The sequence below is a fragment of the Tamandua tetradactyla genome, chromosome 12 (genome assembly GCF_023851605.1).
Source record: "Tamandua tetradactyla isolate mTamTet1 chromosome 12, mTamTet1.pri, whole genome shotgun sequence".
In the NCBI taxonomy this organism is placed as follows: Eukaryota; Metazoa; Chordata; class Mammalia; order Pilosa; family Myrmecophagidae; genus Tamandua; species Tamandua tetradactyla.
The window spans coordinates 98,167,194-98,183,661 of NC_135338.1; the positions used below are offsets into that span (position 1 = coordinate 98,167,194).

General features: G+C 59.3%; 1 protein-coding gene across 1 annotated transcript in view; it reads left to right on the forward strand.

Annotated features, from left to right (window-relative positions):
- The first annotated feature begins 259 nt into the window (after positions 1 to 259).
- SEMA4B (semaphorin 4B) overlaps positions 260 to 16,468 on the forward strand; it is a 29,615-nt gene continuing 13,406 nt past the window's right edge. The window contains exons 1-2 of the mRNA XM_077124206.1: positions 260 to 479; positions 6,230 to 6,490. Of these exons, the coding sequence (XP_076980321.1) occupies positions 284 to 479; positions 6,230 to 6,490 (457 nt within the window). The 5' untranslated portion in view covers positions 260 to 283. The remainder of the gene's footprint in view (positions 480 to 6,229; positions 6,491 to 16,468) is intronic.

Consider the following 16,468-nt stretch of genomic DNA (forward strand, 5'->3'; position numbering starts at 1 on the left):
CACTGGGGGCCTTGTGGACTTTGTTCCTGAGTTGGGGTCTCCCAGCATGACGTGCACTCACAGTGGCGAAGTGAGGGGTCCTGGGGCCTGGGGGGCTGGGGTGAGAGACCCCTGTCCAGGCCTGCGCCCTCTGTGAGGCTGGCTTTCTGCAAGTGTTTTCTCCTAAAGCCACTGCTTTGGGGGTGACCTGTGGGCGCAGCACCGGGGGGGGGGGTGGTTTCTTACCCACCCCCAGCAGGCAAGACTATCAGGGCAGCGCAGCTGCTCCGCCCCTGCCACCCTAATGGGCACGCCTTTCTCTGCCCACTCTTGGGGGAACGGCCTCAGAACCAAACCAAGGCTCTGTCCAGGAGGAAGAGTGGCAGCCGCCTCCCCCCCCCCCAGGTGGCCTGAAATAACTGGGGGGCCTCGGAGTCAGAGTGCCCCTGCTCCCTGGGAGGAGAGAAACCGGGGAGCACCTCGGGACCCTGGAAAGGAGGGTTGGTATCCCGGGGGGAAGGGGGAGCCTGCCCCAGGCCTTCTTTTCTTTCACGAAGCAGTGACCAGGGGCCGGGGCTCAGAGTGGGATTCAGGGAGGAGAAAGAGTGGGCAGTGGGGCAAGAGTCCTGACTTCTTGGGATCTCGGAAATGGGGGAGCCTCGAGTCTGGTAAGCCAAATTGGAAGTTGAGCATCCCCCTCCTAGACCCTCACCCCTCTGCCCCGCCCCCTGGCCTAGAGCACCTGCCTCCCATCAGTGGGTGGCTGCAGTGGTTTCAGAGCAGGAAAGACAGTCACTGGTGCCCCCTCAGGTGTCAAGCATCAGCTGGGCCCACTGCCCAGGCTCCGGTGCCCCCTGTGAGTGGACTTGCGGGCACAGACCCCCGGGGCCTCCAGAACTTGCTCTGGGGAGCAGGGAATGACGGTGGCAGCTTCGTGTTTGACCCTGTCGGGGCAGGGACAGGTCGGGCCCTGCTGGTTGCACCAACCCCTGTGGGGTGGGGGGCTCCCCTCCCAGGGAGTGGCCAGCTCAGGCCCCAACAGGCCCCAGCGGGGGTGGTGCAGGGGTGTGGCGGGCTCCTTGCCACCGTGGGCACCCGGGGCTGGGCAGGCCGGTTCCTTCTCCCTGCAGGAATTGCAGCCTCAGCACCGCGTTTGCAGGAGCAGCTGAGGCTGAGGGGAGAGGCTGCAGGGGGGCCTATAAAAGCGGCGGTGGGGGGTGCCGTTCCACTCGGGGAGGTGGGTTGCTTGAGGTGCCGTTCCACTCGCTGCATGCTGGCCCCCCATTGAGCAATGTTACTGTCCCTTTTCGGGCATAGGGCAGCTGAGGTGCAGAGACTTCAGGTCCTCAAAGTAACTGACGGGACTGAGAGTCTCCTGATAGAAGAGCCTGTGGGCGTAAACTCTGATTCTCCCCACTTCCAGGAGCATGAAAAATAAGGGCCCACTTGGGGGGCTGTGGCTTGAGGGACAGAGAGGAGGCTGTTGGCATTGGTTGCCAGACCTGGTTGCAAGCTGCCTTGAGAGTTCCAGGCAGCGTCAGTGCTGACCCTGGGTGACGGGCCTCTGCTGCAGAGGGCACTGCCCCAAGGAAGCTCCTGGCAGCCATTGGTGGATTTAAAAGCACACACAGGGTGTGCCAGCTGGTGTCACTTCCTCTTCAAAATGGGTTGATGCTGCAACTGAGCTGCTGCCCAGCCCCCAGGGAGGAGACACCAGCAGCGGCCCAGCTAGGGCAGGGCAGGGAGCTGCAGCTGCAGGTTGCCATGAACCAGGGAGGAAGGCTGCGGGCACAAGGGGGTGGTGGCAGGGGGCCAGGGCTGGGCCGAGGCCAGTGCGTGTCGGCAAGGCCTTGGTGCCGCCTGCCAGCCAGAGGCGGGGGAGGAACTCGAGTCCTACCCCGGAGGAGGCGGGGCGGGGGGGTGGGGACCTTGGGGTTCAAGCTCCACTGGGCTTGGTGGGAGGGTTAGGCAGAAGGCCTGTTCCCCACGGCCGTCAAACAACGCTGTGGCTCCCAGGGGAGGACTGTAGGAGCTGGAGAGCCAGGACCCCCGGGTGGGAATTCGAGCATCCGTGCCTGGCGGGGGGCCTCCTGGCAGGGGCCATCCGTGTCCAAGGACGTGGCCTGCCTGTGCCCGAGCAGAGGCTAGTCCTATGGGTGACTCAGGAGTACTGATTGCTTGAGAGGCCAAATGTGGCCTGGGTGGATGGTCTCACTGCTGGCACTCGCCCTGTGCCTGCATCCCTGCCTTCTCACCTTCTCACTTTGTGCTGAGTGGGCTCGGGTAACTGGGGCACAAGTGTCCATTTGCCTGTTATTTTTAGCTGTCCTTTGCTTTATTTTCGCTTTCTCTTCACTCTCTTCCTCTTCTATGGTTCCTCCCTTTTCCCCCCCCACATAACAGGTATGAGACATATGTTACAGTATATGTCTGCAGTAAATGTTCTCAGCAGAGCACACACACCGAAGTGTACAGCTGGATAAACTTTAACATTTATTATACTTGGGTAGCCATAAGTGAGATCAAGATGGAGAAATACTCCTATCCTCCCTGAAAGTTTCCTCTCTTGCCACGAAGGCACACACCCACTGGTCTTCCTCTCACCAGCAAGCAGTTGTTTTTGCCTCTTCGGAGTGTATTCCTGGGCCCTTTTTACCTCTCATCCTTGTGTTTTTGTTCTCCTTGGACTGTCAGTGTGTGTGCATGTGCGGGTGCGAGACCCTCAGAGAGAGGCTGGGAAGGAGGGCCAGACCCGATGATGAGTCCATTCTTCTGGGGAGGGGCCCAGGAGGAAGCTTTGCTTCTCTCTTCATCTCCTTTTCTGTACCCACTTTCTGTGCCACCCCCGGAGCTCTATAAACACCAGCACTCTGGGAGAGGGCAGCGGAGATGTCGTTGGCTGGGGAGCCACTGTTTAGGTCACAGGAAGCCAGTTCAAATGAGCTCTCTCCCTGTCAGCTGTGCTCCCTGGTTTTCCCCCAGCCTGGGATGGCAGGGTAGCACCCTGAAGGAAGGCACCGGAACCTGGGATGCCGAGGCTGCAGGCGTGGAGTGGGTCCCTCATTTTGTCAGCCCCATGCTGGGTGGGTGGGTGGGGGCAGACCTGTCACTGCTGTGGAGGGGCGCGCCGCCCAGCTGGCCTCAGGCCTCCTTGAAGCATCTGAGCAGCAGTGGGCAGGATAGGGTTAACCACCGCAGGGAGGCACGTCAGCCCCAGCTGTGTCCCCTCGGGGAGGAATCAGAGACAGCCCAGGTGTTGCCAAGACACGAGTCCAAACCAACCTTTCTGCCTTTTGGGGAGCTGCCTGATGGGGAGATTCATGCACTAGACAAAAATACTAATTAGCTGAGTATGTGCCACACAGGCTCAGCGTTCTGGGTGAAAGCGGTGAGCAGAAGACAGAGGAAGGAAATGCTGTCCGCAGTACCTTGATTTCAATACAATTGATTGCAGATTTTTTCCTAATATTCTTAAGGATAACATAGAGAAATGGGGGCTGAATAGTACAGCTGGGAGGACACAGATCTAGTTGCTCAACCTACAACGGTCATTGATCGATTTAACTCCTCCAGGGTTCTGACGGCATGCTATTGGGCTCTGTTTTTGGTTGTTTCACCTAGTATTTTTTCCTAAATGAAGAACTGGAAGTACAGTACGATAGCATCCATGATTCTTCACTTAGATTGATTGTTAAAATTGCTCCCTCTCGCGCATGCTCTCTCTCTCACTCTCCTTTTAATGTACATATGCACATTTGTTTTAACTGAACCACTTAAAAGCAAGTTACACACACTATGGCGCTTTATCCCAAAGTGTGCAGTGGGCATCTCCTAAAGACAAGGGCATTCTCTTACAGTTACCATGCCATAGCACACCTAAGAAAATGGACAATAATGCCATGATATCACTTGATATGTAATCCATATTATAGTCTTCCCAATCATTCCATAACATTCCTTTCTTTCTTTTGAAGGATTCGATCAGGGGTCATACATTGCATTTGATCAGTGTGTCTTTTTAGTCTCTTAACTGGTCTTTTTTGCCTTTTACCACTTTGACTCTTTTGAAGAGCCCTAGGCTAGTTGTCTTATAGAATGCGCATCATGCCAGACGTGTCTCATTGTGTCCTCATTATTCAACACTTTTGACAAGAATGCTACTTAGGTGAAAATGTTGTATACTTTTGCTTGCACATACATCAAGAGGTGAATGATGCCAGGTTGTCCCACTATGGGTGATGCTACTTTTGATCTCTTGGTTAAAGCCGTGGCCACCAGATCTCTGACAGGGAGATATATCTTTCTCCTCTGACGTTGCTAAGTCATCTGTGAGTGATACTTTGAGACTCTGTTAATATCTGATTTCCTGACAATCTCCCACCCAATGGTTATAGCATCCATGGATGATCTTGCTTGGGTCTGTTATTGCATTACAAGTTGCAGAGTGGTGCCTTTCTAATCCTATCATTTCTTCTATATTTATTAGCCAGGGTTTTTCTGTACAGAAAAAGTTTCCTCTCTACATCTTCTCTCTTTCCTCTCCTCTTTCTCATCTTCCTCATTCTCCTTCTCCTTTTTTTGTGAAGGAGCATCAGAAGCTCAGTTTTGCACGTTGGATTTGAGATGCCTGTCAGACAGCCAAGTAGAAATATTGAGGCTGTCTGCATTTCAGTATAGAGGTCCAAGCTGCGGATAGTAGCTTGGGTATCATCAACTATAGGTAGATTGACACCATAAATAGAGGTAAAGCATCCAAGACGAGGCGGGGCTATAGCTATGGCCCTGATACATCCCAGGTGGAAGTCTGTGTTCAGTGTCGGGAGCCCCTTTAAAGGGGCTGCTGCTAGCCTGGAGCCCAGAAGGGTGTGGGGTGGTTCAGCAATCATGGGAGCACAAGGAAGCCTGGCTGCAAGAGACCCAGGACCGTGCTGGAGATGTGGCAGGCCCTGGGAGTGGGGGGAGCGCAAAAGGAAGATGCTCTGAGGATGCCTATTTGCTGTTAGGGGAATGGGTGTGAAGAGGAGCGTTCCTGCTGTTGGAGCTGATTCACAGAGAATTGGTCCCGCTGCCCTGGAAATGGTTTGCAGAGGTTTCCAAACTCCTTTTCACTCCAATCTACAGGACTGTGCTCCCTTAGAAAAAGTTGAAACAGGTTTCCCAAAACTAACATCCTTTCTGTGATCATTTCAATTTGATATTTTCTATTCCTTTTCCTTTCCTCCCTTTGTCCCTATTTAAATGGTGATGAGGATCCATCCACTATAGAACCCACTAAAGGGGTCCAGTCTGCATGTGAAACTCCTGGGGTCCCAGCAGAGCTGAACTCCACCGTGGCTATGTTAGGAGCCAAGAGAACTGGGGGGTGGGGGTGGGGGTGGGGTCTCCCTTTCTCAGTGCATGCCTCTGGAATTCCACTCCAGCCCTAGGGGGTCATTTCCCTCCTGGGCCAGTTCTCATTTTCTTGGCAGTACCTTAAATCCTGTTATCTCCCATAGGCTAATCTTGCCCACCCCCCGCCCCCGCCCTCAGGTTGTGCTTCCGTGGACCTAATTTTAAGTGCGGATGTCCCCGCAGGGTGCCCAGGTACTAAGCGCTGAGCCTGTAGTGACCACCCAGCCGGGGCTTGAACTGGAGTGACGCGGGTAGAAATTGTGCTCTGAAGCGACCACTCCCGGCTTTAGCACCAGCTCAGCCGAGTTCATCAGGTCACCGACGAGTGGGTGCCGGGCGCATGGGGGCCTACAAAGGGGGGACTAGACCCCACCTTCACAAGGAGAGACCCACGCGTGTCCCCCGAAGGACGTGCGAGCAGAAGGGCTCCGGAGCCGGAAGGGACCCCGGCCCAAGCCGCGGTGGGCGGGCCTGAGGGTGGGGGCGGGAAGGGGCGGGGAGCCAGGGGTTCTGCTACCCCCTCCCCCGCGCTCGGGGGTCGCTGGGGTAGGGTTGGGGGTCCCCCAGGCGCGCAGCGATCCGGGTGCACCGAGCCGGCACCCCCGGGGCTTCCAGCGCCCAGGAGGGAGGAGGGGAGGGGGCGAGCTGAGCGGGGACGCGGAGAGGCAGGGCGAGCTGCCCCACTTCCTCCTCCGGCCCCTCCCGTCCTCCCTCCCTCCCTCCCTCCCTCCCGCGCTCGCGGGCGAGCTTCAGCCGAGCCGGGCAGTCGGGGCTTGAGCTCGGCCGGAGGACGGCGGAGGCCGGGGGCTGCGTTCACGGCATCCCACGTGACCCTGCTTCTCACCCCCTACGCCCCCAGGTCCGGAGCTGGGGCCCGCTGGGCAGCCCAGGGGCTGGACTTCGGGGCGGGGCCGCAGCCCGCGAGTTAAGTGGAGCGATCCGAACCGGAGCCAGAGGACGCTCGCCGCTGCCCAGGGTCGGCGCGCCGCGATGGGCCGGGGGAGGTCGCGGGGCGCGCGGCCGCTGGGGTCGCCGGCGCCGCTGCTGCTGCTGCTCCTGCTCCTGCTGCTGCCACCGCCCCCGACGCGGGCACTCATCCCCCGGATCAGCCTGCCCATGGGTGAGTGCCGGGCGACCCCGCGGGGCGCGGGCCGGGGTCGGTCGGAGGGGGGCGGCGGAAGATGCACCGGGTGCCGAGGTTGTCGGGACAAAGGAGGGAGGGACCGCGCGTGTCGGAGGCACGGGGTCCATTAGGACCCTCGGCTTTTCAAAGCGCCTCCGGGGGAGAGGGGAGAGAGGGCTGTGGGGCCGCTAGCCCCTTTCTTCGGTTCTCGTTCGGGGCGGGGAGGGGGCCTCCCCCGCTCGCCCCCTGGGAGGGCGCCCCTTGGACGGTGGCGGGGCACCCGGGTGCTGGCTGCCCGTCGGTCCGCCCGTCCATATGCTTGTCTCTGATGCGGACCAGAGCCGGCCGCAGTGCCGCCCCCGGGGTCGGCCGACCAGTAAACACGGGGCTTCATTCCCAGCAAGTCGCAGTAGGGCCCAGGAGCAGCGGCGCGGCCGGCCCCGCATCCACCCTCCCCTCCCCTCCCCTCCACTCTGGCCGGCCGACCCGGCCCCGGGCGCCGGCACGGGAGGACCTCCAGGCGTTCCCTGGCTGAGAGTGGGACAGCCTTGGGCGCCTGGGAGAGGAATGACTGGGGCGGACCAGCCTCACTGCCCGAGGCCAACCCTCCTCTCCTGTCTTCTCCCCCTTTGATCTGCTTCCTTCCCCAGCCCTCCCCAGGCCCTTCAGGCTTTGGAATCAGAGGCCTGGATCCCAACCCCCTTTACACTATTGGGCAAATGCAGTCTTCTCCTCCAGCCTCAGTTTCCTCTCCTGCAAAATAGGCGCAGTCATAGATCCCTTTCAAGGCTATCTTGAGATGTAATGAAACTAGGTCTAGCCCTTGGGTGTAATGTGTACGGGTGTCCAGTGTGCCCTGGTGTTACACTCTGTGAATTAGAATAAAGGATGTATAAATTAGAGGTTACAGACTGAAACTGTACCAGGCTCCTTTCTCCTTAAAGCATCCCCACCCTTAAAAGCACCCTGTTTACAAGAGGAAAGAGCAGCAGATTCAGCACTTTAGGGCAGGCCCTACAGGCCCCTGCACCACCCCGTCTGGAATCTTGCAGGATGATACTGAAATGGCCTGGGTTCAAATCCTGCCTTTGCCACTTAGTGACTGTGTGACCTTGAGCAAGTTATGTAACCTCTCTGGGCCTTGATTTCTTCATCTGTAAAATAAGGATAATCATAGCTCCTGCCTCAAGGTTGTGAGGTTTGAGTGGGTTCATGTTTGAAAAGTCCCTGGGACAGGGCTGGGTGTGCAGATGCGGCTCGCAGAGGGTTCTATTGTTAGGTGGCGAGCTCGGGCTTCTGCTCCCACCTCTGGGCCTGCACACCGCACACAGCTAGTCCTTCTTGGGACGGGGACCTCTTGGGGTGTTAGTTTACCCACAGCCCCTTGGGTACTCCAGCCCATGAAAGGAGGGTAGACAGGTGTAGCCAGACCCAGGCCTGCTGCCTCTGTGTTGTGGCCGCAGCTTCTTTGGCTCCTACCTCCTCTCGGCTTTGGGGGAAGGTGAGATGAGGTGGCTGCAAACGCTCTCTCCATTACAGCCCTGGGGGAGCCGGGCTGGCCGACGGGCTAGCATTCATCTAGCTAGCCCACAGTGGGCTTTGCATTCATCTCTGCGACTGCATGGGGCACTCGTAGGGGGCTGGATCAGAATTTAGGAGCCAGAGAGGAGCTCGAGCATTTGGTTATGACCCACGCAGTTCCAAGACCTGGTCCCCCCCCAAATTCAGGATGCACCTCCGTGTGCACATCGGTCCCCTCGCCTGGGCCACCTGGCTCACCATCAGGGCTGCCGCACCTGTCAGGTGCTGGGTGAGAGAGGCTGAAACGGAGTCCATGCCCTGCTTGCTAAGCTCTGGGCCCTAGAGGCGAAGGCCCTGTCTGCTGTGTTCTTGGGGCCGGGGCTGCCCGGCCGGGACCCTTTTATCCATTTACGTCATGGCCTTGATACAGGCCAGCAACAGTGAACTTGGGAGGGCACAGCTGCCCTCTCCTGAGCTGCCACACCATGAGGGCGCCCCGCTGGCCTCCAGGGCTTCCTCCAGGCCCCCGGGTCCCGCCTCCCCTCCTTCCGGCTGGCTGGGGCCCCAGAAGGGAATGCCCTGGCCACTGAACTGGCTCATCCTCTGAGCAGTGCCCGAGGCAGTTTCCTGCCTTGTCCCTGGGGGCCCGTTAGCTGTCCTTGGCAGTGTGCCCATCCTGCACAGCCCAACGTCCAGGGGATGCTGGACTCAGGGCCCCAGGGTGCCTCCCTTGCAGATCCGGGAGGGCCACGTGGAACTGGAGACCGCACCCCACTTTCCTGCCACCCTGCCCTCCCCTGCTGAGCTCCACTGAGCCTCCCAAGGGCCCGGATGCCTGGGGACCGTGGGCTGTGTCTGTGGTTTAATACAAAATCCCATGAGTGTCTGGAGTCCAGTTTGCTCTATGCCTGGGGTCTTTTACAGGGACCCCTCATTGCAGGTGCTACATCCTGGGGCTGTCAGGAAGGGGTGCCCTACTGTGGTCTTGTCCAGCGGCCAGTGTGGGAAAGAGGACAGGGATGGTCACTGGGGGCTCCAGGGTCAGCTGGGCAAGCAGAGGTCATAAGAAGTTACTCGTCTCTGTCAAAGGAATGCCTCAGAGCAGTGTTTGGAATTTTGGTTCTGTTGCATTGGAAACTGCACCATCTGAAGTTCCAGGACTGAAGCCTCAGCAGGATTGGGAGCAGTGAGTGATGCCAAATGGAAAGAACAGCCTGGTGTGTGAGCCTCAAGGCCCAGGCACTCTCTCAGCCTGGCCACATGCAAAGAAACAAAGCAAACTTGCGCCCTCGGCTCAGGAAAGTTTTCATGGGTCCCCTTATTTGGACAGTTAAAGGAAGTTATTAAATGCTCCCCTTGCCCCAGAAGTGCCTGGCTGGAAAGCTCTGGACAGTGTTTCTGAACCAGATTGGAAATAAATCTGCAGGCCTGCAAACTGTGGTCAGCAAAATCCCTTGGGGCAGAGAGGTGGGCATTGGCGTGGACCGGCTGCTTGGCCTTTGACTCCCAGGAAGAACCCTAGGTCTGAGTGGCCTGAAGAGCTCCTGTGCAGGCCCACCTGGTTTCTGACCTCCCTCCCTGGCACAGCTTCAGCCTGACCTGAGTCTTTGTCTGTAGTTCTGTCCTGTGGACCAGCATCTTCCTTGTCCTTCAGAGCAGAGCGCAAAGGGCTCAGGCCTGGAGAACTAAGAGACCTGGCTGTGCAGTCCGGCCGCACGACGCAGGGCAAGCTCCGTGCCTCGTCCAAGCCCGTTTTCACGTTGACGAGATGGTAGTGATAGCAGGACCCATCTCATAGGGTTCTGGGAGGATTACACGAAATAATGTCTGTGACATGCTTGGCGCGGTGCCTGGCATGTGGCCTGTCCCAGAACCAGGTGGAAGTTCCTGGGCAGCCTCGTTCTCTGAGATTATTGGCATCACCCTGGTGTGTACTGTCTGCGCTGGCTGTGTGCAGGCGCTGCGGGGTGTGGGGTGCCAGGACAGCTGTGCCCGGCTCCTGCCGGGCCAGGCTGCCCACTGTGCACCCCCCCATGAGACACCTTTCATGTGCATCCCAGTGGTGCAACCCCAGCCCTGAGATGCCTGCGGCCAGCCCAGGAGGTTCTAAGCTCGCATAGTCTGCCCTTTTGGGGCACACTGGGGACACCTGCACGCTTGTCTTCCAGGCCCGGGGAGGGACAGGATGGCATAATGCCTGGAGAGGAGGCTGGGCTCAGGCCATGCTGTTAGTCCCTCCTTCCTGCATCCCCTTCGAGGGCCTGTGCACAGACTCGGTGGAGGGGCTGGCGAGGGGCTGATGTGGCCCTCCCCTGGGCAGAGGAGAAGCCCCAGAACCTATAAGAGCCTCTCCTGCTGGTCTCACAGCCACAAGCCTTTCCCTGGTGCCTAGCCCTGCAGGGTCTTTCTGGTCACTCTTTAGCCACCACCTCTATGTGACCATCTCCACTGCAGCGGAGTAGCTGGTGTCCTCACGTTTGTTTCCAGCATTCAGGGCCCAGGTGAAGGGACAGGTGCAGGGAACCAACAGGAACAGAGCTGGAAGTGCCAGGCTTATCAGGTTTCAGTTCTTTTATCAGGTTTCCCAGCTGCCTGGCGGGTGGAATTATCCCCACTGGACAGATGAGATGGTTGAGGCTCAGAGAGGTTAAGTGTTTTGTCTGGGTCACTCAGCGTGACCTGCCGAGCCAGTGGTCTTCCCTCTTCGCCATGTTGCACACATGGGTCCCCCCGAGAAGCCCATCCCGGCAGTATCATGGGCTTCAGGGAGGTGGAGTCTGCGGCCAGGGGATTTCACTGGGGATGGCAGATAGAAACTCTTTATTCGACTGTAAATGTTAAAAGGGCCAGATTCACAGACCCGTTTCCTCTCTTTCTTGGCCTCTGCTTGCCCATCCTCTGGGAGCGGCACCGACAGGAAGAGGGAGGAAAAGCACCTATAGCCATTCAGAGGGGCTCCTGCCTCCTCGTGCCTGCACCCCACCCCCTTCTCCCTGGCTTCCCTGCAGATGTGGGTTTGTGAGTCTGGCCTGAGGAGGCCGGGGTGCTGGGTATATACTCAGGGAAGGCACACTGCCCCTCTCACATGTGAAAAAGGTCCTGAGCAGGAGCGGGGAGGAAAGAAGTGGTGAGAGAGGTGGGGGCACGGGTGGGGCCAGTCCCGCTAGGTGGTGACCGCTGACCTGAGTGCAGAACATGGCGCTGCCATCTGCTATATTGTTTGGTCTTCCCAGTAACTCCGCGAGGCTCCCTCCCGGAGAGGGCAGGCCACTCGTCCCGCGGGGCACAGCCGGTCGGTGGTAAAGACGGCTCACACACAGGTCCCTTCCTGTGGCTCCGGCTTGTCTCCTGCCTCCTTTCTGCATTCATTTTCGGCTGTCACGCTTCTGTGTCTGGACTCCGGACTGGAAGTGTTCAGTGCTTTGGGGAGGACGCAGAGTAGGAGCGGTGCTTCTCTGACGTGTGCATCTGAGTGTGAAGGCTTCAGGATCCTGGCACCCCCATGAACCTGGTGCCCCTCTCAGGGCTAGAAGCACCCGGAATTGGGATTCAGGACTCTGTCATTTACTCAGTCTACAATAGTCTGTTCCTGACCAGGACACACAAATATGAGTAAGACGGCATTTTGGTTTGCTAAAGCTGCCAGAATGCTGTATACCACAAATGGATTGGCTTTTATAAAGGGGATTTATTAAGTTTCAAGTTACAATTCTAAGGCCATGAAAATATTCAAATTAAGGCACTGACAAGAGGATACCGTCACTCAGGAAAGGCTGATCACGCCCAGGGTTTCTCTCACCTGAGAAGGCAGCTGTCGACATCTGCTGTCTTTCTCTCCTGGCTTCTGGGTTCACCTGGCTCTCAGCATCTCCGCGTGTCTATGTCAAAACATTTCTCCAAAATGTTCTCCTTTGAAAGGACTCCAGGAAGCTAATTGGGGCCCGCCTTGAATGGGCAGGGCCTCGTCCCCATGGAGACAGCCTAATGAGAAGGTCCCCCGTCACAGGATGGGTTAGAAGAACGGGGCTTTTTGGAGGGACAGAACAGTCTCAGGCCAGCACAGACAGCCTAGGTCCCCAGGGTGCTCCAGGCTCGGTGGAAGACACGGGCAGAGAAAGCCGTCCTCATCAGGCAGAGAGGCCGCAAGAGGCACGGGTAGGGACGAATGGAGCACGGGGAAGGGGACTCAGGAAGGCTTCCTGGAGGAGGCGAAACCAAGCTGACTCTCCAAGGGCAAGTGGGCGTTTGTCTAAAGGAAGGGCTTTCTCCGTGGGGAGCTGCCTGACCACAGGCCTGGGGATGGAAAGTAGGACCTTTGGTCGACTTGGTTTCCTCTGCTAGGACTGAGAGGAGGACACGGCAGGGGCTGGGGAGGGGGGCCCGACGGTGGGGAGCCCCCGAGGCTTCCTTCAGGAGCGTGATGTTCCCAGAGGGCCCTCTGCTGCCAGGTCGGGCACTGTGGGGAGGGACAGTGAGGGGACGGCTGTGGGGACACTGAGGAGGGGAGATGGCAGGATTTGGTTATGGGTCTCATGTCCACAGGGCAGGGGAGGAGGGAAGCGTGGCGCCCAGGCTTCCAGGCGCGTGAGGGGGCTGTTGGGGTGTGGGACCCCGGGCTGAGGAGTGGGTCTGGAGGAGGAGGGCGTGGGATCTCCCGCCAGGGGGGTCTGGTGTGTTGAAGGAAGGTCAGCCTGTGGGGGTCGCCAGCGTCCGGGCCATTGAGGTGATGTAAAGAGCAGACCAGGGGACAAGAACATTCAGGGGACAAGAGCATTCAAGGGCCAGCCCTTGAGATCCTGCCGGCGGGAGCTGTGGCCGGCCGGAAAGCTGCTCCTCTGCGGGAAATGGAGAGACGAGGTCTCACGGCCTCCAGAGGGTGGAGGTGTTAGCCCGTGTGCTGAGAAAGTGCTCACAGAGCGCCCTGCGTGCATGGGGGCCCAGGAGGAGGGACCAGAGCTGGGAAGTCCTCCAGACGCTTGGGCTGAGACCTGGACACAGAGGACGCAGCAGGCGGCCTGGTCCACACCCGCAGCAGCTGGGATGGGGCAGTTAGAGAGCCCAGACAGTGGGCCCCGTGGTGGAGGAGGCTGACGCCCCAGGCCCTGCGGTGGACACTGACCCCTCAGGCCCCGCAGTAGAGATTGACCCCAGGCCCTACAGTGGACGCTGATCCCCCAGGACCCTCAGTGGACACTGACCCCCCACTCCGCAGTGGAGACTGACCCCAGGCCCTGCGGTGGACACTGACCCCTCAGGCCCCGCAGTAGAGATTGACCCCAGGCCCTGCAGTGGACGCTGATCCCCCAGGACCCTCAGTGGACACTGACCCCCCACTCCGCAGTGGAGACTGACCCCAGGCCCCGCGGTGGAGGATGCTGACCCCAGGCCCTGCAGTGGACGCTGATCCCCCAGGACCCTCAGTGGACACTGACCCCCCACTCCGCAGTGGAGACTGACCCCAGGCCCCGCGGTGGAGGATGCTGACCCCAGGCCCTGTGGTGGACGCTGACCCCCCAGGCCCCTTGGCGGACACTGACCTCCCATTGGACCCAGCTGTGAGGTTGACCCAATGTCTTTGTCTCTGCCAAGGGGAGGAAGCTGCACCCCTGGGGAGCAGTGGGCAGAGCAGAGGGACAAAGGAGCTGACTGGCCTGGGGCTGGAGGGCCGAGGCAGGTGGAGGTCAGTGGCACCAGGGACCCTGGTGGTCCCGGCAGGGTTTTGGCCTGCTCACCTGGGGCCATAGCAGCGCAGGTTGGGGGCAGCCCTTCTGAGTATGCCCGCCCCAGGAGCATGGGGGCGTCCAGGCTGGGACCCACCTTGCCTCTGTTGCCTCAGTCCGTGGGGAAAGCTTTTGGCACACAGTCCCCCCTGCTCCACAAAGGTGACCCTTCCCTGGCCAAGGACACTGCCCTGGCACTGGCCTGGGCACACAGGGTTTGGCCCACTGCTCCGCACCCCTACAGCCCCTCCCCGGCTGCCTGGTTCCCTCCGGCTGGGGCGGCGTGAAGGGAAGGGGTGCATCCGGGTGGCAGGCCGTGGCCCAGTTCTCCCAGAGTGCTGCTGAGTCAGCACCCTGCCTGGAGGACGTGCTCCGCTGGAAGTAATGGGTCCCGGCTTGGGGGCTCGGCGGGAGCTCCCCGGGGCAGTGCCCAGCCGCGCAGGCCTTCTCGGGGGCACGCGTGGGGCTGAGGGACGGGGCAGCGGTGGCCCCTGCCCTGCCCCACAGTGGCTGGTGCTTCCCGCCCTGACCTTTCTGGGGCTTGCGGGGGAGGCCGTGGGGCCAGGGCGGCGTCTTGCGGGGGAGCCGGGAGCACGGCGGGGAGCGAGGCGGGCGCGGCGCTGAGTCACCCTCCCCGGCGGGCCCGGGCACCAGGGTGGGGAGCGCGCCGAGCCCTTTCCCGGCTCACCCTGGAGAGACCCGGCTTGGCTTCCGGCTGAGTCACAGCAAAAGGGAGACGCTCTAGGTGAGGCTGGGGGCTGAGCTGTCCCCACATCACTTCCTGCTGAAAGGCTTGGGGCTGGGGTGCGGGGCCCCAGATGGCCCCCACGGGCCCTGTCCTAGGAGGGGCTGGCCCAGGCCTGCCCGGAGTGCATGGAGAGGTTTCACCTCAACTGGGAAAACCGGCCACCGCCTCGGGCAGGCCCTGCCTTCTCTGCTGTGTTCTGGGCTCCCCCACTGGGGAGAGCGAGGTGGAGAAGGAGGACCGAGCAGCGCAGGCATCAATGCAAAAGGCCAGCCTGGCCCTGGGTGTCCTGGCATTCTTGGGGAGCAGAGCCCCCAACTCACCTCCGCAGAGGTGGCACCTAGGAGGGAGCACGCAAGCACGGACAAGCCATGAGGCGTGGAGCACACACGTGCGCACACGGACACGCTCGGGCAGGCCCCGCACAGCTGCCCACTCAAATGGTGGCGACCACCCCAAGCCACCCAGTGCCCTGCAGGAGCACCACAGTGGGAGCACGCGGGCTAGCCGGGAACATGCGCCTCTGCCTCTGGCCACGAGACCCTCCTGAGAGCAGGTGGTGGGGAGGTGAGGGAGGCCCGCCTCCTCCAAGTCACCCTGGCCCCTCTGGCCGCACTGGCCAGGCTGGATTTTCCTGCAGGGCTTCTGGGTTTTGTTTTGCATCCATTTGCCAGCTGCTGGTTGTGCCAGACATCACGGGAGTGCAGAGTACTGTGTGCGTAATTGTTCTGAGCAAAGCGCTCAGTAAGTGTGGGTTCTTACACATATTATTATTTACAGACATAATCTCACTTCTCCTCATAACTACCCTGTGAGATGCTATTATTATCCCCATTTTACAGATAAGGAAAGTGAGGCTCAAAGAGGGTGAGTGGCTTCCTGTGCTGCTGGCATGCAGGTGGCAGAGGCAAGACTTGAACCCAGGTCTCTGCCCCCAGAATCTGTGCATTGCCTCTGACCGTTGGCCCCCGAGTTTCAGAAACCAGCCCTGCTGAGCAGGCCTGGTGAAGTCTGGTCTGGGGGGCTCAGGGCAAGAACGAGGGGCTGTATAGAAGGGATCCCCAGAGTGGAATGCCTTGTCTGCTTCTCCCCTCTGCTCCAAGGCACTTTTGCCATGCTTCCAGTTCCTTTGCTTTTTCATCTACTGTGTTCCCCAGAGGAGGCCCCTGGGGATTGTGCGCGGCTGGCTGGCCCAGCAGTGGGCAGTGGCCGCCCGGGCCTCCCTTTAGCCTGGTCAGGTCCTGGGCAGCTTTCCACCCCCTCTGTGAGGCCCACGTGGGCCGAGCTGCCATCTGGGATTTGCGATTATCTCCGACCTTTGGCACTCCTATGTCTGGACAGATTCCAAGAGTGGCCTCCCAACCCCTTCCAGAGCCACCCAGTAGACGGCCTGTTCCCGCATGCAGATCAGCGCTGGCACATTGCAGACAGCCACCGCCTTCCAGCAGCGTCGCGGGAGGGTGCCAGAGATAAGGCAGGGCTGCGCTGTTTGCCCCTTCTCACTGAGTGCCTGTGACTTATTTTTTCCCACTGCCCCCATGCTACAATGGAGAAAATTGTGCTCCGTAGAGGACATCTAAGCTGCCCGAGGAAGGGCCTCTGCAGGGCGCTTGGTGTGGCCTTGGACTGCAGAACTGCCCGGAGCGTGGCTGCGGGCACAGCCTCGGGCCCCTCGTGCAGGCGGCTTCACAGTTTCTAGAGCCAGGCCCTGGATCTGCTTTTTTTTTTAATGCAGTTTTATTTGAGATATATTCACACACTGTACAAATCACCGTACAAACCACTGGCTCATGGCATCATCACATAGTTGTGCATTCAACCCCATGATTAATTAATTTTAGAACATTTTCGTTACTCCAGAAAAGAAAAAAAAAAAAAAGAAAACCCAAATCCTCCCACACCCCTTATCCCCATTACTGACTCATAGTATTGGTGTGTACGTTTGTTACTGTTCGTACGTTTGTTACTGTTATGAAAGAGTATTCCAGT